Below are 21,063 nucleotides of genomic sequence, written 5' to 3' on the forward strand. Positions count from 1 at the left end.
AAAAATCCACTACTAATGTACCAAATACTAACCCTGTATATAAATACACGTTATAATTTCTATACTTCAAAATAATATTTAAATTATCAAAATCATTACCTCCATCCTTATTCCTCCCTTGAATACTATTTCTTCCACTATCTATATTCCTTCGCATCTTATGAAATTTCTACTTTTACTAAATTAATGTTATCAATTAATTGGGTCTTAATTTAGTTAAAAAATTATTAAAAAATTATTTTATTTATAAAGTAGACTATATGATTATGTGGATATTTTTATCTTTTTATAAATCAATAATAAATTATTCATAATGAGATTTAAACTAAGTAGTCTATGCATATATTTTTTTTTCATTTACAATTTGAATTAAAATAATTTTTAGTTTTTTATTTGAAATTTTAACAAGTATATATGTGTTCTAATTTTTTTTTATATTTGTGTATCTATACTATTTATTGTATGTTTCATTTAATGTGTTTTTGTGTTTAAATTTTGTTCTACTCATAATTTAATATTCTAATTTTTTTATTTTAACATCGTACATATTTCGTGTGTTGTTATCAATTAGTTCAAAATTATACTTTTCATTATTTATTGTATATTATTTTTAAACACATATCTATATTTTAAATATGTGATTTCCACACGTTCTAATCTCTTTTAAATAATTTCTATATTTATAAAAGAACTAAAATTCATAAGTTTATCAAACTTAAGCTCTAATCCTGTGACACAAAAATTTCTTAAATGATGATGCAGTATATAATTGTTTAAGAAAACATGTTTTTAGAAAGCTAAAACATGGCAATCAACGTACAAGTTAAAGAAAGTTCTAAATTTACATTTAAAAATGTTGTTTACAAATCAACCTAAATTTTCTAGGGTAGGGACCTACAGATCATTGTAAAAAGCCATTGGTACTCATTCTACGGTGAGAATTTTTTGAACGACACAAAACTGAGACTTCTATTTACATAGTTGTGCACATAGTTTAATTTGTAGATGGCTAAACAAGAAAGCAAAGACAAAACTATCTCCATCTCAAATGTTCTGATCTATTATGCAAATCCATCTCGAATAGGTGGTAAGGGACTTGGATTATTCTATACTAATATCGAGAGGGGGGCCTTCCTCTACTTTTACCTCCTCTATCATTCTAAGGGCTTCTTTTATTTCTAAACGAATCTCAACACTTGTTTGAGTGCAAAGTAAGCCTATATGGAGGAGCTTCTCCATGTTGGCGAGTGATGAATTTTGGGAGCTGGTTATTTCTGGATCAAGCATTTCTGCCTGTCGACTTTCAGAAAATGCTGATTCCGCCCATTGGACTACATCAGTTCCACGATTCCCATCATTAAGATATTGAGATGGGAATCGCCCTGTAAGGATCTCAAGAATCACAATTCCTAAACAATATACATCACTTTTAGGAGATACATTTCCGTGTTGTATAACATCTGGGGTCTTATAAGCAAACAAAGCTTCGACCCTGTCGGTGTTTACTAATGAGCAAAATCCATAATCCGAGAGAAATGGATGATTATCAGGGCCAAGTAATACATTGCTTGATTTGAGATTGCCATGAGGCACATCAAGGGAAGCAAGTTCCGTGTGAAGATAATCCAGTCCCTTGGCAATTCCTTGCACAATCTTTAGTCTGGCAGGCCAATCAAGTCCAACATGGGATGTGTCATGCTCACCTGTTCCGTATAAGGGCATAAAATGTTGAATGAATTTGAATATAATAACAAGTTTGAGATACATAGGGAAAGGAGGAAGATAAAATTTCATACCATGCAATTGGTAAAGCAAACAACCATTAGGAAGGTATTGATAGACTAGAAGCTTTTCTTCTCTTCGGTAATGGTAAGCTAAAGGTGTTAAAATATTGGGATGTCGTAGATTTCCAAATTGTTTGACTTGTTTATCAAACTCATCTTTCCCTAATGCATTCATATCTCTCATCCTTTTTACAACCACCGGAACTTCATTAGCCATCGTCACCTTATAACAAAACCCTAGCTCCCCATTTCCCAGCACTTCTGCGGCTGCCTTCATCAACTCTGTCAACCCAAAACTGCCTTTTTCATCATTTACCATGACTAGCTCCGCTGCACCACCACCTCCCTTTACATGACCCAACCCTTTACGAGAAGAGCTTCCACTTCTTTTTCTATTTACTTCCTCTTCTTTCGCAGTTGGCACCGAAACCTGCACTTCGATGGCTCCTTCAGAGCTAGTGGTTGGACCGTTGGGACCCTTCTTCTTCTTCTTCTTCATCCATCTAATTGCGGCTAAGATAATTACAAAAACCAGCATCACTCCTAACGTTATGAGTGCGACAATAATCTTCGGGGGCAATTTTTTACCAGATTTACCAACCACACGTTTTTGATTCGTCACTAATTTTGCAGTATTTTGAACTGGATTGGTACAGTTAACACCCAAAATTTTCCCGCAAAGACCTGGATTTCCTGCAAATGAGTTTGCACTGAAATTTGATAAACTAATAGGGATCTCCCCCCCAAGTCTATTATTTGATAAATTTATGGACTTCAAATTTGGGCGATCAAAAGCCGGAATATGTCCACTGAATTGATTGTTCTCCAAGTGTAATTCGATGAGATGAGGCAACTGACCCAATGAAAATGGAATGCCCCCTATGAATTTGTTATGTGATAACCAAACTTTCTTCAATGATTTCATGTTAGTAAAAAAATGGGGTGGGATTTCACCCGAAAATTGATTCCCTGATAAGAATAAAGCCTTTAAAGCCCCCAATCGATTGAGTTGGGGAATGACTCCTTGAAAAGAATTGTTAATAACACTGAGAGAGCGCAAACCCTTAATCTCAACCAAAGCATCCACATCAATACTTCCTGATAACCCCATTCCTTCAAGACGCAAACCCTGAACTACACCATTATGACAAAGCAATCCACCCCAAGGTGTTTGTTTATTGCAAGGGACTGAGCTTGGCACCCAAGAATTAAGAGCACTAGAATTTGTAAAAAATTTCTTGAGTTGTAACAAGGCCTCAGAATCTGATACAGAAAACGTCAATGGTGGCAACAACATGAGAAGAAACAACTTGAAAAGCCATCCCTCGGCCATTTACTTTTAACCAAAGTGGAAGGAAGCCTCAAGGCGGTTTTTGGCAATGTATATTTAGTAGGTTTTGATAGTGAGGAGCTAATGATGTGCTGATTTTTCGTATTTTCTTGGATTGTTGTTGTCTTTTTCTCATGATGACTCAATATTGTTGTTTTTCTTTTTCTCTTTGTGAGGGACAGGTAAAGGGAAAGAGGGGGAGGAGACAAGTTTTTGAACAAGTCAAAGGTTTAAGAAAAATCCGTTATTACCGTTTAACATGTATGGATTTGAAATGATTATCATTACCACCTCTCAAAACTTGGGTTTCAGCCTTCATTTCTGCACCAAAATAGTGTGGATTTCTTGACAAAAGGCGGAACCCACATTCACTAATATGCAAGCAAAATAATAATAACCTTATTCACACGATATCTTTGAATCAAGCAGAATTCTTTTTCCAAAATGGCTGATTTATGTTATTCAACCACATTATATATATATAGTGATTATAGTTGTTAAAAAATACTATGGGATTTGGTTATTTTGCTGATGTGTAATGATGGCATGGAAAAAAAATTAAACATAAATTAATTTGATTATCAATTCAATTATATTTTGTATATTAGGGGACGTGGGTAATAGTGTTCCAATCTATGTTAAATAAGTGTTTGATAAAAACTTTAATTAACCATTGCTCCATACAAGTCAAGACTTGTGATATTACTTTTTTTTTGTTTTAGCGCAAATCGCTTTTCAATAAAACTATAAAGAAAAGAAGTAAAGAATTAGTCTAACACCAAATTGAAAGGGAACTACACTAACCCCAAGTCAACAGACTTACTCTGTACACCTAGTCTTAAACATCCCTTTCAACCGTAAAGCTATTCAGACATTGCTCAAAACTTAAAATTTTAAAAAGACTAGAGAAGAAACAAAATATGTATGATTTGTACTAGAGAAGACCGTCCTAGCCAGACTATGAACCGCTTTATTAACAGTTTGACGTGTCGAATGGAAAGAAAATATTGAAATTGTGTTTTCAATTGTAACAATCACGCAAAATTAAACAATATTAAGATAATCCTAAAGATTGACTATTAAGTGAAATAATAGCATCCTTGGTGTTTGACTCAACCTGGACATTATCCCACCCTTTTGACTTAATCCAAGAGAGAGCTTCTCGGATGGACAACGTTTTTATCATAAACAGATCCTAGAGTACCAGACAAAAATTTGTCAATCCAGCTGCAAATCGCCCATATTCATAAAAGTATACTAATAACTTCAAAATATATGCACAAATTAAAGAAATAAACCCTTCAAAATATAAATGCGACCTAACGCTAGAAGCGTAAATGAGAAATTGATGCTCATAATTATTCGAATTGGACTGGGGTCACAACAGGAGGTGTGAGGGGCGGAGGTACCTGCAGTACGATACAAGCTGCACAAGTAAAATCCGTATGGAAGTTTACTTCCTCTATTTGATGTTGATTAGAATAAGATATTCTTACTACATTATTTCTATCTGACTTTGATTATAATATAAGATTTTTAAACCTATAAATAGGCGTAATCATTTCTCCTCTTGTGTCATTCGAATTCGACATAGTGAATTTTTTTCCAAAAATATTTTCACGTAAAATTCTGTGTTCTATTTTTTCTCTCTTTCCTTGTGATTCATTATCATTATCGACATTTAATTCTCACGCACGTATTAAGTCTAGGGTAAGATACGTGTTGATGTGCATGAAACCTATTTAGTACGTCACATCAATAAACAATATTCATATCATATAAATAATCAAACATCACGATTTAAGGAAGACGGGGAAGAAGACTCATCAATAAGAAGAAGGAAAAAAGAGAGAAAACGTTTAAAACAATAATACATGATGAAAACAATTCCTGCTAAATTTTTTGTTTTTATTCCACACAGTACCTGCCCATAGTCCTATCGGATCACTGGATGGGGCACTGGAGTTTGATATTTTCTTTATTTTCTTTCTTCGTACTTGTTTTTTTTTATCTAAGTTAGTCCACATTGTCGACCTAAATTCACTATTCAATTAATATTACACTTTAAAAAATATATTTATTAATATTTATAATTTTTTTATAACCAGAGTTAAATAGAAATAAGTTTTTTAATTATAAACCCATGTTAAGCCTATTAAATTATGCAATTTAGACTTAAATCAATTTAAACTCTAATCGGTAAGAAATTAAATTCATTATTTAAATTATATTAAAAATAAAAATATAATAAATAAATCAAAATTTTTAAAACCTCTATCGAAACTCTAATCAACACTTAAACCTAGTTTAATAATACTTCTCGAAAGTACTTCTAAAAAAAACATTTTAGGGAGAAGTTGAAATTTTCAACTTTGAAAAAAGTACTTTTAAATAGGAGCGTTCAAATTTCGGTTAAAATCGAATTAACCAATTAAACACTCTTACTTTTGGGCCAATTTTTGACTTAAGAGAAACAATTTTTCTCTTAAAATTTTTGTGTTAAAAGCATTTTTTTTGTCGTAAAAACACTTTTGAGAAACACGTTTAATCACTTAGAGCACGTTTGGTTCGCTGTATTGGATTAGAGGTGTATTGGATTGGATTAGAGGTGTAATGGAATAGAGGTGTAATAGCAAATCAACTGTTTGGTTGAATGTAATGGAATAGAGGCGTAATAGTAAAACTGTGTTTGGTTGAATGTAATAGAGGTGTAATAGCATAATGGAGAAAACTAAAATGACCAGAATACCCTTAGCATAAATTTGTTTTGGTAAATGATTATTGTTATTGTTATTTAAATTTTAATAAGATTATTATTATCAAAAATAAATAATTTAATCATATTTAAACATAATTATTATTTAATATATTTTAATTAAAATATATAATTTAATAAAATTCTTAATAATTAGCATAAATTTGTTTTGGTAAATTATTTTATTTAAATTTTAATAAGATTAATATCAATAATAAATAATTTAATCATATTTAAACATAATTATTATTAAATATATTTTAATTAAAATATATAATTTAATAAAATTCTTAATAATTAATATTCTTATATGAATTTACTCAAACCATAATATATAATACAATTTGGAGACCTGGATTTGTAGTAATTAAGTCCAATTCATTTCTGTTTTTATCATCTTCAATGACTTGAATCTAATGAATAAATATGAAAAAAATCTGCAAGAGTACAGCAACCACATCTGACATTGGAGTAAAAAAGCTTACTTCATTCATATTATTAAGAAACTAATTACAAGTGCTAATCCAACTACATTAAAGAGGAAAGCTTTCTTCATCAAATATTATTAAAGAACTAATTCCTAATTCCAAAATGCTAATCCAAAAGAAAAAAAGAAAAGAAAGTGACCCAATTCAAGAATCACTAAGTTCAAGAAATTGGTTTCAACACATACATTTTGCATGAATGAGGGTTCAACATTGTTGTAATATTGCCCACAAATCGGTTCTTCAGTGTTTTATGCTGCAAGAGATTCATATATGTGCATGAATAAGTGAACTAAAGCAATGGAAAATGACAGTAGGATATACTATAAAGCTTGTAGCTATAATTTGAGTACCTCCCAAAGGTCCCTAGCTTCAACTACAGTGTTGGGGTCTAGTCCCATATCCTCCCAGAACGCGGTTACAGATAGCGAACTGAACCCCTATTGAGAATGACAACTACTGTCCTATAGCTGGAAAGTGGCGCAACCCAAATCTGTTACAAGGCACCGAAAAGGTAAGTGACCAATCCGAGCATGTTATATGATCATATGGTTAAGCAAAAGGGGTTGTTGCATAGGTTTCACCTCTTCATCACCGTGCATCCTAGCCTTCCTAGCTTGAATACCATAAGAATCTAATGCAGAAGATCGCATTAAGTTAAAAAAGTTCGATAACTATTGATGCATTAAAGCGTTTTTGAAGAACTGTACTTCTAATTATGTACCTTGGTTAACAGCAATGACCTCTTTGTTTGAAATGATCTCTATAGTCTCTTGTGTCATATTCCTTATGTCGCAGCCGAGAAGAAGAGGAGCCTGCAATAGCATTCATGTTTTTCAGACCAGATATGCAACATCATGCATATCAACAAGCATAAAAAAGGTGAATATCAATTGTAATACCTTGGAAATAGCCCATAAGCTGAAATGTACTATATATTCATCTTTCGTCATCCCTCCATTCCCGATCTCAAGCATGTCCGGATCTATCGATATAACAAGAATTGTAATCACAAAACATTTAATATGGTTCAAAAAAAATTGCAGAACTAGAAGAAAACTCTAACCATTCCAACCACCGGGCCTTGCATATTGAGCATACAATTCATTTTGATCAGCTCTCGAAATCATACTGCCAGGCAACAAAATATCGTAAGTTATACTCTAGGCCGACTCTAACATCCTCCAAATATGTTAACAAATCTTTACCTTTCCCATGTATCAGTTATGTCACAAGTTGTCCTCCAGCTATTTCCTACATGGAAACCCCATTCAGCAGGGTGCATTTCTCCCCTAAGAAACAAAAAATCAAACACATGGCAAAGTAAAAAAAAAAAAGAATCAGAAAATCGTTACTTAAATTAAAAGCTTAAATCAAACTGTGATTTAGACAGTACCATTCACACAGAGAAAAGAATATGGGGCGGCCAGCCTTCTTCAAAGCTTTAGACATAACAGGATATCTACACGAAAAATTAAAGCAATATATAAGCATATAATATGGCTGCAAATCAAAACAAAGAAGACAACTACACCACCTTTCAATTGGCTTTGATCCATCATGGTGACAGTTATCATACTTCAAATAATCAATACCCTGCATACAAAACAATTATCGCACGAACCAACTTGATTAAGCTTTAGGTTCAATTAAAACAAGGGAAATGATCACTGAAAATCATACCCAGGAAGCAAAGGTTTTAGCATCCTGTTCTTCGAAACCGAGTGAACCAGGCAAGGGATATTAAACCCAGAAAAACTTTCGTTAACTAAAACTACAGAAGAGTAAAAGATTCATAACCATGAAATCAGCATTAAACTACTGAAGAATAAAAAGCCACAAGTGCAATTATACAATAATTCCAATGAAATCAGCAACAATTTCATAAAATAAAATAGCAATTTCAACAGAAACTACTGAAGACTAAAGATTCATAACCATGCAAAAATATTTGATAAAAGATTGTCGAACAAAAGAATTGGCAGATTAATTTCGGTCCGAAATAAAACTCACCCGATATTGGATTAGAGGTGATGACCCGAAAAACGCTTCACTTTCAAAGGATTCACTGGATTCAGCTATCAGGTATTTCCAATTTTGTGAAAATATTGAAGAGCAGTAGAGAGTTGCAGATAGGGTTGGGAGGAAATGGGAGGAGACAGAGACTGAAGAAACGATGAGGACAGAATAATAAACAAAAACGGTGGGAGATGGAAGGAGAAATTTTGAGGACAGAATAGGAGAGGGTCGGGTAGGGAGGGAGGGTAAAACAGAGAGCAGGGGACGGAAGGCGGACGTAATAGGTATTACAGGGATTTGGGAAGGGATTACAAAAGCAGCGAAAAAGGGGATTAGGTCGGGATTGGTTTACGCCCGTAATGCCTATTACAGCGAACCAAACGCCGGATTAGAGGCGTCATGTAATACGCGCGTATTCGGCCTGTATTGTATTAGGTAATACACTGAACCAAACATATCACAGTTATTGGTGCTTTGAGGACTTCAACCCCCAAAGTTGAAACTTGTATATGAAATAAATAACTATGGTCAAGGAGCGGCTACTAACTAGGGATGGGAATACTTGACAAGTACCTTTTGACTTTTATATTTTGTTAATGTGAGAATAGGGAGACCTTATTTTTGGGTTTACTTTTGGTCAATATACATTTTAAGACTCGTTCAAGAAAAATAAAAAGTCTCGTTAATTAATACTATCATTTTAGATCTTTTCTTTTTCTTTTTCTTTTTTAAATTATTCATAATATTTATAATAAATTTATTAATACTATAATTTATAATTTTATTTTTTATTTATATTTTCGTGGCTAATATTTGTGAGAGAGGAATAATTCACTTTTATGGCGTTGTAAAATTAAATTGGTTTTAATATTTTTATAATTTTTTGTATAATTTTTATTTTTGTAGATAAAGTAGGTCAAAGTTCGATGAAAATTAAATTTTTCTTACTATTTGTTATTGTAGGTAAAATATTAATTGTTAAATATATATTAATATAAATACTATTTTAGATTGACGGGGTAGAGATATTGAATCGATTTAATAATTACATAACAACAAACACAATTATATTAATAAATTGAATGGTTGGATTATTAAATTATCTAAAAAAATTACAAAAATAAGTAAATTAATTTTAATTTAAAATTGTGTAAGTGGATCTCTCCTCTTTTGAAGAGTTATTCATTTACACCTAGGGGTGAATTTAGTTCAGTCTGGTTTTTTGAATTTTTCAGATCGTGTATGATAATTCGATTTGGTTCTTCAAATTTTTCATATTAATTTTGAATTTTGAGTTTTTAAAAAAATTAATTTAACAAAATGAGTTTGTTAATAACTTTTGTGTGATATTTAATAAGTTTTAAAAAAATCATAATTATTTCTAAAAATTCATTTCTCAAGCAAATAAAAAAAATCAAGAATCATTATGTAATTTTTATTAAAAATAAAATTATTTCTACAATTTTAAATATAAAATATTTATTTTGAGGGTTAAATATAAAATTGGTACTCGGATTTGTCTACTTCTCTCAGATTTGTACTTATAGTTTTTTTGTCCCAGATTGGTATTGAATTTTTTTCCGTCCACTATATTGGTACTTAAGACGAACGACATTAACTTTTTACTGACGTGCAGCGGTAACCAATCACATGCCGCCACGTGGCATCCTTGTGTACCTCCTTTTCCTTTTTATTTTCTTTTTTATTTTCCCTCCTCTCCCCTTTTTCTTTTCTTTTCTTATTTTTCTTTTTGTTTTCTGAGTCTGCTCCTATACTTCATCTTTCTTTTTTCTTTCTTCTGTCAAAAACTCCTAAAATTTTCCCCAATGTTCGTACATCTTTCATTTTCTTTTCTTTTTATTTTCATTAAATCTCTCTCTCAGTTTTCTACTTTTCCATGAATCAAGAGTGGCGTCGTTAAATCTAGAAGGAAGCATTTGAGTTCTTCCTCTAGATAATTTCAACAACGGAGGCTTAAAGTTCCTCTTGGAGCTCTTCTTATTTTGTTTCGCTTTATTCAAACTCATCGAATTCGACTCGAATTCACCAGCCCAGTACGAATCCTCGCTACTCCAATAACTTGAACCGTTATTGAAATCATCAAACTCGTCGTATGAATAATAACTGTTCGATTTTAATCTCTTCAGATTACCATTGTAATTGTAAAAGATCTCTTCTTCTCCCCCTTTTCTGTATCCAAACCCTAATTTTCACATCGAAACAAAGCCTCCAAGTAGATTTAAAACCCAATCACTTATCCTAATTTCAAAGCAAATATCATACACAATCACACCTGAATCCAATAATGAAAACTCTAAAAATACGATCCATACAATAAAGATATAAAATTTGCACATTCTTCCTATGAATCCAAAACCTGATTTTGTTCTTTGTTTTTCAAAAATAAACCTTAGAGGAGAATAAAAGACAGATGAACAACACTCTTCAAACAAACTCAAGAAGCGTCGCCTAAATTCCTTGTGGTTGTAACATGCCTATACATGAATGATACCATGTACCAACGACAAAGTTCCGTTCTTTCTTTCTCTCTCAGCTGAACAAAAGAGAAATTTTAGACTCTCAAAGAAAGAAGAAAAAGAGAAGAAGCTTTTGATTAAAAAAAGTTGAAAATCTTTTAGATTTGAAAATATGAAAAAAGAGAGAGAGAGAGAGAAATGAAAGAGATTTGGGGACAGAAAGATGAAGAAGAAGAGAAGAAAAAAAGGAACAACTAAATTGGGGGTATGATGTCACGCGTTATAATCTTATCCTGCCACGTTAGACACAGGTATTGAATTAGTTGATAAAAAAATTTCAAGTACCAATTTGGAATAAAAAAATCATAAATATTAATATAGAAAAAGTGAATAAGTTTAGGTACTAATATTATATTTAACTCTTATTTTTACAGCATAAATTTTAAAACTATTTATAAATTAAATTAAATTAAAATTCAATTTAATTTAATTTTAGTAACCATAATTTTTAAATTTTTATTCCATAAATCATCTAAAAACTTTTATTTAAATTAATTTTCTACTTCTCGATTTTCTTGCTCAGTATTAGTTACACAATATAAAACTAAATTAATTTTACACAAATTAAAATTTTTGTAAGATTAATATTTTAAATAATTTAACCTGTTAATAATTATTTATTTCGTGTAGAAAAAATTACATCCATATATAATATAAAATATGGGATAATATTTTGAGCCCATTTTGGAGTCCACCGAGACAAGAATTGTTTATCACGTGCTTTATTATTAAATATTTAATAAGCAGGAACCTACTACCTAGTCAATGTAAGGTAGCAAATCATATATATATATTTAAAAAGAATTTTGAGGCTCATGGGACCCACAGTGCAACCACTGTCGGCACTTGTGTGTGTATAAATCCATCCAACTACCACCCTTAAAAATGCGCCTAACTTTGTCTTCTCACTGTTACCAATCAGAACCTTCCTTGCATTTAATTACCACCCCTACCCTTTTTTATATTTCATTTGATTTTTTAATTAATTAAAGATTTTTTTAGTAATTGAGGCATGAATTATCCAAAAATGCTGATTTTTAAAAAAATTATTGAATTAGGTCGATTTTGGTGAGAGAATGAAAACGCTTTTAGATGGAAGAGTTTTCAACAGAGTTGATAGAAAAATATTTTCAAATAGATGCACTTTCCTGATCAATTAGCAAAACGTGTCTAGTTGGAAATATTTTCCTACTCTCTCCATAATTTAGGGCTTTTAGAGTCTTAAAGTTCATATTTAAGATTTTTTTTGAGGGTTTTTGTTTAGGACTTATAAGGTTTTTTTGTAATTTAAGGTATAGGGTTTAGGATTTAGGTCCCAAAAATTTTATTTCAAGAAATATTTTAATTTTAACATTTTTATATATTCTTTACAATTTTTATAATATTTATATTTGGTGGAGAATATAAATTTTAGAATTGTTATAAATATTTTGAGTTTTAAGAATAATATTATTTTTAACATTTTAAAATTATTCTAATTTTTTTGTCATTATTTTGAGACCAATTTGGTAAATTTTAAAATTGATAGGTATCAAAGGGTATTTATACTAATCTGTTATTCAAATAAATCAAATTGTAAAATTTAACTCGATTCGAAATCGAAACTCGAATTACTCACTTTGATTAACTCAAAGTTCGTATTTTTTCTATTTTTTCCAATTGAATCGAGTTTTGGTCACCCATAATTTATGGTAGGTGGAGGTCAACCCAAAATGTACAAAAAATATTATCCCGGGATTCTCAAGACATCTGACAGGTGAGTGGCAACTTTGCAAGGGATTGAATTTGTGAGAGTAAAAATGCTACCCACAAGGCGCATTTTCAGTGACATGTAAAAAAAAAACTGAAAGCGCGCCCAGCTGAAGCATTTATAGCACAGTTGGCTTTCAACCCGATCATACAATTATCGAAGCTTTGTGTAAGAATTAGGAAAAAAATTATTGAATCCACCCAGATGAGAATATCATAATTGAAGTATCGATTTTGTGTCTCGGTCAACCCAGTTAAATATGAGGCTTTAGATAGTAGAGGTGCAAATGGGATGGAGGTGATGGTCCAAACGCATATTTCTAATGGATCACTATTACTCGAGTTATATACGGAGTTTGCAACCACAGATGAAAGTAGTCGGAGGTCAACATGTGTTCCAGTTCGAGAGGCCAGAACGGAAGTGCATGCTGAGAGTCTCACGACACCATTGTGCGGTGAGTTCCCGGCTTTGTTAAAAAGTTTCCATTATGATATCCCGAAATCATCAATAGGAAGATACTAATCTATTTTATCCTTAAATTTTAACCGTGACAGGCAAAACGTCCAACAGTCAAGGTTTGGTAGTAACCTAGAATTCGACACCCCGACACGACACTGTTGGAAAAAATTTGGTTTGAAAACGATTTTCTCACACAACAACAAATTGAATTTTTGAAAACCGACCAGGTTTGATATTTATAACAATGAACCTTAAACCGAAATCGTACCTGTGTTTTTAGATAAGCGGATCCTTGATGTTTTTTGGCTTTCAACCAAACAATCTTATCCACTATTCTTGTAACACCCCTAATCATATCCGTCGCTAGAACAGGGATATAGAGCATTACCGAAATTTACAAATCAAATACAGTTATTTCATATAATTTAACATTCGTATCAGAAATAAATCATGTTTAATCATTTTATCCCTTACATGAGCCCTCGAGGCCCAAAATATTCATTGAAAGCAAGTCGGGAATAAACCGGGTACTTAGAGAATTTTTCGCAAAATGTCAAAATTTTTCCTAGGTGCAGGGGACACACGCCCGTGTGGCCAGGCCATGTGTCTCACACAGTCAAGAGACACACCCGTGTCTCAGGTCGTGTGGGCATTCGAAATATGGATAGATAGCCGTGTCCCAGCTCGTGTCCAAATTAGGGTGGTTACTGGCTTGGGTCACATTGCCAAGCTACACGTCCGTGTGCTAGACCTTGTGAGCATACTGACTTGCATAAATTAGGTGCAGGGTTCACACGGCCAAGTTACGCGCCCGTGTGAAAATTTCTAAGCATTCTGTTTTGTAATTTTAAATATGCAGGGGACCGTGTGTCACACACGGCTAAGACACACGCTCGTGTGGACGAAAATAAGTCATTTCCAAGGCCATATTTCTCACTAAAACTTGATGTAATAGCCCAGTTTTAGTTAAATCAGAACAGTAGTTTCAGAACCATAAATCTGAGGTCGTAAAATTTATTTTATTATTTTAATAAGGTTTATAGTATGATAGAATTACTATGTGAAAGCTTCGTAAAGAAAATTTACTATCATAAACCAATATGTTTATATGATTTTCATCACTCATTCATTTTAAACACACATCAAGCATATTAAGACCATTTTACATATCAAAACTTACCAAACATAAGCCATTCAAATGGCTATTATCAACCAAACACTTACATGCCAACATTTGGCTAATTTATCCTATACATACCATTATAACCAAAGTTGATTTACTATATATACCGAAATGGATCGAAGGATAGTGTGAGATTTCTACGCCAAGCTTCCAACCCAACAAGCTTCCGAATACTATAAAACAGAGAAAATAACACAGAGTAAGCATTTAATGCTTAGTAAGTTCGTATAACGGGAAATTAACTTACCATTCATTTACATTTAAGGTAAGCATGCGAAATTCATCCAAAGAAATTTGGCAATTAGCCTAATCATATATAACCTCATCAAACATGTTAGTCATGTACTTCATGTAAATATCAAGAAACAAAGATGAGCCCATTATGTAACAATTTCCATGTATTTTCAAGTAGACACAAATAATGATTCATGAAGAACTTATCTTTAACTTTTATCGGAACTTTACCTGTTGAACCATATGAAATATCGATGGACTTACAGGTAGTACACACGAAATGTACGAATCTGTAATCTGTCAATTCATATTCGGGAGTGCTCATTAGAGCACAAAATTGGGAAGCCCTCTCTCGAGCTATATAACGGGAAGCTCATGTGAGCCATATAACGGAAAGCTTATCTAAGCTATAGAACGGGAAGCTCATAATAGCCAATAACGGATAACTCTGAAGAGCATTTAATCAGGAAGCTCATAAAGAACCTTTAATCGGAAAGCACTGAAGAGCCATATATCGGGACGCTCATAAGAGCTACGGTGTGTCCACAACACATGCAGGATCACAACCGATCGGGATGCTCTGAAGAGCTATTAACGGGAAGCTCGCAAGAACCATATAACAGGAAACTCGAGAAGGCTAATAACGGGACGCTCTTTCGAGCTATGGTGTGTCCGTAACATATGCAGGACCGTAATCAATACTGGTAATCCTGTATCCATCGAATTGTATTTATTCAAACGAGACATGACATTTATCGAGCTTTTGTCAGATATGTAAGCAATTTCATATTAATAGTAATTACACAATTCTCATATACAACATTCAATTCAAACATATAAATATACACGATTTAGTTATACGAACTTACCTCGATAATATTCGTGTATGCAAAATCTACTAATCCGACACTTTCTCTTTTCCTCGATCCATTTTTGTATTTGGTCTATCCGGATCTATATGAATGAATTTAACATCAATTCATATATTTGGGAAAATTACCATTTTGCCCCTATACTTTTAATTATTGATGATTTCGTCCCTAGGTTCTGAAAATGAAATTCATGCAATTTAATCCTTATTCCAAGCCTAGCCAATTTTTACATATAACATTAGCAGCCCATGTTTTTCGCAAAATTTAGAATTTTTCATGAATTTTACATATTTTCAATTTAGTCCCTAAATCAGGATTTCATCAAAATTTCATTAACAAAAGTTGTTTATCTATCAACAACCTTTCATTTTCTACCATAAAACTTCATAATTAAACTATATTCATCCATGAAAAAACCCTAGTAACTTTATAACTTTGCAAATTAATCCCCGAGATAGCTAGATTAAGTTATTACGATATCGGAAACATGAAAATTACTAAAAACGGGACAAGAAAACATACCTAATTGAGCCAAATAAGATTGTCTTTCTTCAAGCTTCAAACTAGGGTTTTCATGTCTTAGTTTTTAGGAAAGATGATAATATGATGATATTTTATGTTATTTTATTATTTATCATCTCTTTATCTTTTTCTTTCCAAATTTAGTCATTTTCTTTATTTAATTTTTCATGGATGAATCATCATACTTATCTACTAACTCCTATTAATGGTCTATTTACCACATACGGATCTCAAATTTTGAATTCCATAGCTATTTGATACTTATAGCTACTAGAACTCAACTTTTACATTTTATGCAATTTGGTCCTTTCCATCTAATTAGACATGTAATCGGTAAAATTTTCCTAACGAAATATTCGTAGGACATTCCTATCATACAGTAGATCATAAAATAATATTAAAATAATTTTTTCTTTCAAACTCGAATTTGTGGTCCCAAAACTACTGTTTCGATTTCACTAAAAATGGGTTGTTACAATTCTCGTACCACAAACTGCTTCAAGTGTGGACTTGAACCAATTAAATCAAAACATAAAATTATAAAAAGTTTTATTTTCCTTTTGGGGTGAAAATGAAAATTCTCTCTTCTTTAATAGAAAATGGTAGAATTGTTATTCTAGAAAAATATTTAATAATTTAGAATAAATTCTCTTTATTTTTCGGTAAAGTAACAATATATTAAAGTTGTGTAAATAGCTCTACAGGTAACATCTAATTATAGGGAGAGAAGGTAAAACCCTTACTAAATTGTAGAGATTTATTTCAAATAGAAAAACAACTTCTTAGTCTAACTAGGAGTGGGAGAGGGGATAATAGGATGTGTTTCCCCTTATATGTATTATTATGGGGATTCGGGCCTCTCTTTGTATTGGGCATAATTATATATGCTTTCTAGATTTTTAACCCAACAATTTATAATTTAATCCAACCCAATACATTTTTTCTATTTTTGAGAATAAAAATTAATTTTCCAATTAAATAATTTTATTATCCCAATTTTACCTTCGATAAAATTGTGACGATTTTTACTCTTGGTAAAATTTCTAAGAAAGTATATTTAATATTTCACAACTCAACTTGTTCACTATGATAGAATGGTTTATTTTCATTTTTAGGCTTTAAAACTGTTTAAAAACACAAACTCATTGTTTCAATCATTTCTCAATAATTCATGTACATTTGCAAATGAAACATTTCTCATTTTCATTTTTATTTTCATTTTGAGAAAATTACATTCATTTCCAAATGATTTTATTTTTTCATTTCGGAGAAAACCATAATCACTTTTAAATATTTTTCATTTCTCTATTTCTATTCATTCTGTTCATTTTCGATTCAACACACAATTCATTTATGGTTTCAACGAGCTAGCAGAGGGACCAATTGGACATATGTAATTAGGGCTCAAATGATTTATAATTAAGTTTCGATTTTTTTGGCCCACCAATAGGTCCCCTTTGAGTTATTTTGATAGACAACTTCTTTCGACATCTCGATAGTGCCTTCGCAACCTAAGCTCGGATAATAACTGTTACAGGGCTAGAACTTTAGTCTCGCAATTCATGTGGCCTTAGGCGATTCTCTCGTTTCAAACACACCTAAGTCAACCTAACCATCAACAATTGGGGATTCTTGCAGAATTTCTCCAAGGCACCAATTTATATAGCGGAAGCAACACAAAGCCAAAGGAATGCTCAAATAATAAAATAGCCACAAAAAATAATACACGATAGGTATTTGAGTAAATGCTCTCACATTATTATTTCTCTTAAAGAATAATGAATACAATGGAACAATTGATGATTTACAAATGAGGGGGAGACTCTATAGTTGAGCTCCTCTCAAACCGACAGTCTAGATCAAGTTACATCGACGGATGAGCTGGAGTCTATCCCTACAATTAAGGGATTTACATGATTTACAATATCAAATCACATTTAATCTTATAAGATATTATTCTACTCAATCTTCTAAGATTAGATTCCCTATTTACCAAGGTAGCTTAAATTTTCATATATGCATCATTGGGTAACCTAGGCTTCAAACGGACAAGATTCTCCAACAGTTCTTTAAATCGAGTCAGCTCTCGTGGGTCAAATAATCATAATCTAAACGATAGACCTTCATAGTATGCATTTTGTACAATGAACACGAGTTTTGAGCTACAACCCATGACAGTAGTTTGTTAGGATCCGTTTAGTCATGAACATAAGGTGCTGCTCTTTACGAACCTCAACATACCCTTGGTTGTGTTGGGCAAGCCCACCACTTCACTTTCATTTAGGCACTGGCCAAGTCGATGAAGAGACTTTGTCAAGTTGCTCCCCCCCCAAAAAAAAAACTTAGGGTGGGTTTGGATGGGTGATTGGGTGCGGTGCGTTTAGCTTCCTTTTTGTCTCACGCAACAGTATCGCTACAGTATCTAATCTCACCGCCACCGCTATTTTTACACTAACCGCAGGTAAATGCACCGCCCATCCAAATCCACCCTTCGCTTATTTAGATATATCGTTCCGTCTATCACCACAACCATCTCCTCCATTGTTGAACAATTATACCAACAAAATTTAAAGAAAAAATCTATTTGCTCACATTTATAATAACATTTTGAAAAAAAATGCGAGTAAAAACATGAGAACCACGAAATCTTATCCAATAATTTAAGAATTATTCAAATATTAAAGGAGAAAAAAAAAAGAAAGAGAAACAGTAAGGGCAAGCATGGAAAAAAGTGAGGTAGGCAATTGCATAGAAACCCCATCTGCATCCCACTTGACTTCTTCTACTTGTTTAATATTGTTATTTTTTCCTTTTAATCTTCTGTGCAAAAGAAAAACGTGCTTCAAATAAAATAAAATAATAAAGATTTTAATAATTACATGATAAAGAAACCAAGACAACTCACAGCTAATCAGGTTCAAGGAACATGGTGTGAGTAGGGTTCAATTTGTTGAAACTTGCTTCACCTTATATTTCTTCCCGTCATCATTTTTTAGCATTAATCTCTCTCAAAGTAGCTAAACCTTTTGAACACCCCGAATCTTCATGTTTCTGTAGATTTATTTTCTTTGACAAACAATTCATTCATTTGAGTTTTTGTAAGAAACTTGAGGGAGTTTTCAAACATCAGAAGGGAGGAATGTCTAATTTAGGGCAAAAATCTCCTGACAGAGCAAGTTTTGTCAATCTTCTAAGCCAGTACTTGAAAGAAAAAAGGAATCTTGGGGATTTCAGCCTTGGAATGACTTCAAAACCAGATGCTAAAGGTATCTTTTTTTTTAGGCTTCTATTAGTAAAATACTGAGGTTTTTGTTTGGGTTTTTTTTAAAAAAATCTGTGGAGGATGTTTGGTGAGGGGAATTTATGATTTCTTGATTTGTCAAAGAATTTTGTTTCTTCTTATGGATGTTGTTATGAAAAAAAAGGGTTCTTGGATTTGGAAAGAAGGATGACATGTATATGGTTATGTTTGCAGGGCTTGAAACATCTAGGCAACATGCAAAAAACATGAATTTTTTGTCCAATATGCCGAATTGTTCTGAGAGTTCAAGACCAAATCTTGTGGCATCTACCTCAAATGTGAAATCTTCAGATTTCTTTCCAGAGATTGGCAGTTTTGGTGCCTCCAGTTCCAAGGAAGATACCTTTAACAAGACAGATTTCATGTATGTGTTTTTGTTTCTCATTTATATACCCCCCCCCGCCGTTTGATCTTTAATTGGAAGCAATTAGTCTATTTTAGTTGAAATTGTTAGATCCTGACCTTGTTAGAAACATCTATGGTGTATGGACTCACAATCTTGTTTTTTTTGGTTTAGGAAATCAGCAGCAGTGGAACCAAAGAATGCTCAGCTGACCATATTTTTTGGTGGCCAAGTGTTTGTATATAATGATTTTCCCGCGGACAAGGTGAAGGAGATCATGGCCGTAGCTAACCGTGGATGGTCAACCTCATGTAGTGGTGTTGTTGCCGACTCTGCCATGGAAAAACTGAATGCTAACCTTGACAAAATTGACTACAGCAGTCCTCATATCCCTGACTTGAACATCACCTCTGCAACCGCTAATAGTCCAGCTCAAGATCCTTCGGTCGAGCGATGCCAATATGTCGGTTCAGGTAATTGATATAAAACCAGGCCTTAAATCATGTTGATGAAGTTTCATGACCGTTAATGACAAAACCCCTAACTTGTTTGCGTTCCTTTGATCTCTGCAGATTTGAGAATTGCAAGAAGAAACTCACTTCACAAGTTCTTTGAAAAGAGAAAAGACAGGTACTATAAAAACTACAAATTTGAGAATTTGAGATTTAACCTTGTTCTTCTTCACTTCATTATGGAATGATATTGCACTAAATTGATTTGATCATCAATGGCATTCGTTTTGCAGGGCGGCCATGAGAGCACCATACCAACTGAACAACCACCAAGGTTCCCCGCCTCCACCTAAGCCCGACGAAAACAAGCCATCTCACGAGGAAGGTCAATCATCAAAAGAAACGCCAAGAGACATTGATCTCAACTTATAGTTACATCCATCACTTACTTGTGTTGTAACTTTAGTATACCTTTAGTGATACAGGCTTAAAAAGGTCTTAAAACTCTTTTGACTATTGTTTATTAGGCATTTTTATACTTCCACCAATATGTTGCTCTCTTTTTTTGTAACTAATCTATTTACAATTGAATTGAGATTTGATTTTTTTTTTGCCCCCGTTCATGCCAAGTTTTAATCCGTTGATTGTTTAGCAAACTCAGAAACAATTGATGGGTTCCATTTTTGAAAGTTACTGTGACAGTGGATAAATGGAGTGAATGTCCTATTGTACTAGTTGTTGCCTGTAATACAAAATTATCAAAATCCCAAAGGCCCTAAATAAATTCTATGAAATGTCTTGGAATCCTTTTCTCTCACTAATCAGAGGCCACAAATCTCAACTTAGGTTTGGTTGCATGGTGAGTGGTGGAAGAAGCCAATTATCTGTTTGAAATGGGCCCAAGTACAGTACAAAGCAGAAAACAGACCAAAGTTTTAACAGGGAGATCAATATCATGAGGTATTGCCCCCCTGACGATGGCTAAATCCCAGTGGCTATTTTGATATCAATTCATCTTTATACATTTCAGCTTTTCC

At 32.6% G+C, this 21,063-nt stretch overlaps 2 protein-coding genes and 1 pseudogene across 2 annotated transcripts; 1 reads left to right on the plus strand and 2 right to left on the minus strand.

The window, feature by feature from the left end:
* Window positions 1-855: 855 nt before the first annotated feature.
* Window positions 856-3,229, minus strand: LOC107915680 (pollen receptor-like kinase 3). The gene is made up of 2 exons (XM_016844810.2): window positions 1,797-3,229; window positions 856-1,703 (listed from the first exon to the last, which is right to left on the minus strand). The coding sequence occupies exons 1-2, from the start codon at window positions 3,115-3,117 to the stop codon at window positions 1,102-1,104; spliced, it is 1,923 nt and encodes a 640-aa protein (XP_016700299.1). The 5' UTR covers window positions 3,118-3,229; the 3' UTR covers window positions 856-1,101.
* A 3,106-nt stretch (window positions 3,230-6,335) lies between these two features.
* LOC107911899 (alpha-galactosidase 1-like) lies at window positions 6,336-8,097 on the minus strand (annotated as a pseudogene).
* A 10,536-nt stretch (window positions 8,098-18,633) lies between these two features.
* LOC107916413 (protein TIFY 11B) lies at window positions 18,634-20,638 on the plus strand. Its single transcript, XM_016845697.2, has 5 exons — window positions 18,634-19,196; window positions 19,406-19,595; window positions 19,749-20,047; window positions 20,147-20,204; window positions 20,320-20,638. Exons 1-5 carry the CDS (start codon window positions 19,070-19,072, stop codon window positions 20,456-20,458), a joined length of 813 nt encoding a protein of 270 aa, XP_016701186.1. The 5' UTR covers window positions 18,634-19,069; the 3' UTR covers window positions 20,459-20,638.
* Window positions 20,639-21,063: the final 425 nt, after the last annotated feature.

The sequence above is a fragment of the Gossypium hirsutum genome, chromosome D10, assembly GCF_007990345.1.
Source record: "Gossypium hirsutum isolate 1008001.06 chromosome D10, Gossypium_hirsutum_v2.1, whole genome shotgun sequence".
Classification (NCBI taxonomy): Eukaryota; Viridiplantae; Streptophyta; class Magnoliopsida; order Malvales; family Malvaceae; genus Gossypium; species Gossypium hirsutum.

What these genes read in the sequence shown, in the direction of transcription:
- LOC107915680 (XM_016844810.2), bottom strand. Translation starts at nt 3,117, where the DNA reads ATGGCCGAGGGATGGCTTTTCAAGTTGTTTCTTCTCATGTTGTTGCCA. An exon ending in TTTGCTTTACCAATTGCATG is followed by an intron (nt 1,704 to 1,796) that starts GTATGAAATTTT and finishes TATACGGAACAG; the next exon opens with GTGAGCATGACACATCCCAT.
- LOC107916413 (XM_016845697.2), top strand. Translation starts at nt 19,070, where the DNA reads ATGTCTAATTTAGGGCAAAAATCTCCTGACAGAGCAAGTTTTGTCAAT. An exon ending in TTCAAAACCAGATGCTAAAG is followed by an intron (nt 19,197 to 19,405) that starts GTATCTTTTTTT and finishes TTATGTTTGCAG; the next exon opens with GGCTTGAAACATCTAGGCAA. An exon ending in TTTGAAAAGAGAAAAGACAG is followed by an intron (nt 20,205 to 20,319) that starts GTACTATAAAAA and finishes TTCGTTTTGCAG; the next exon opens with GGCGGCCATGAGAGCACCAT.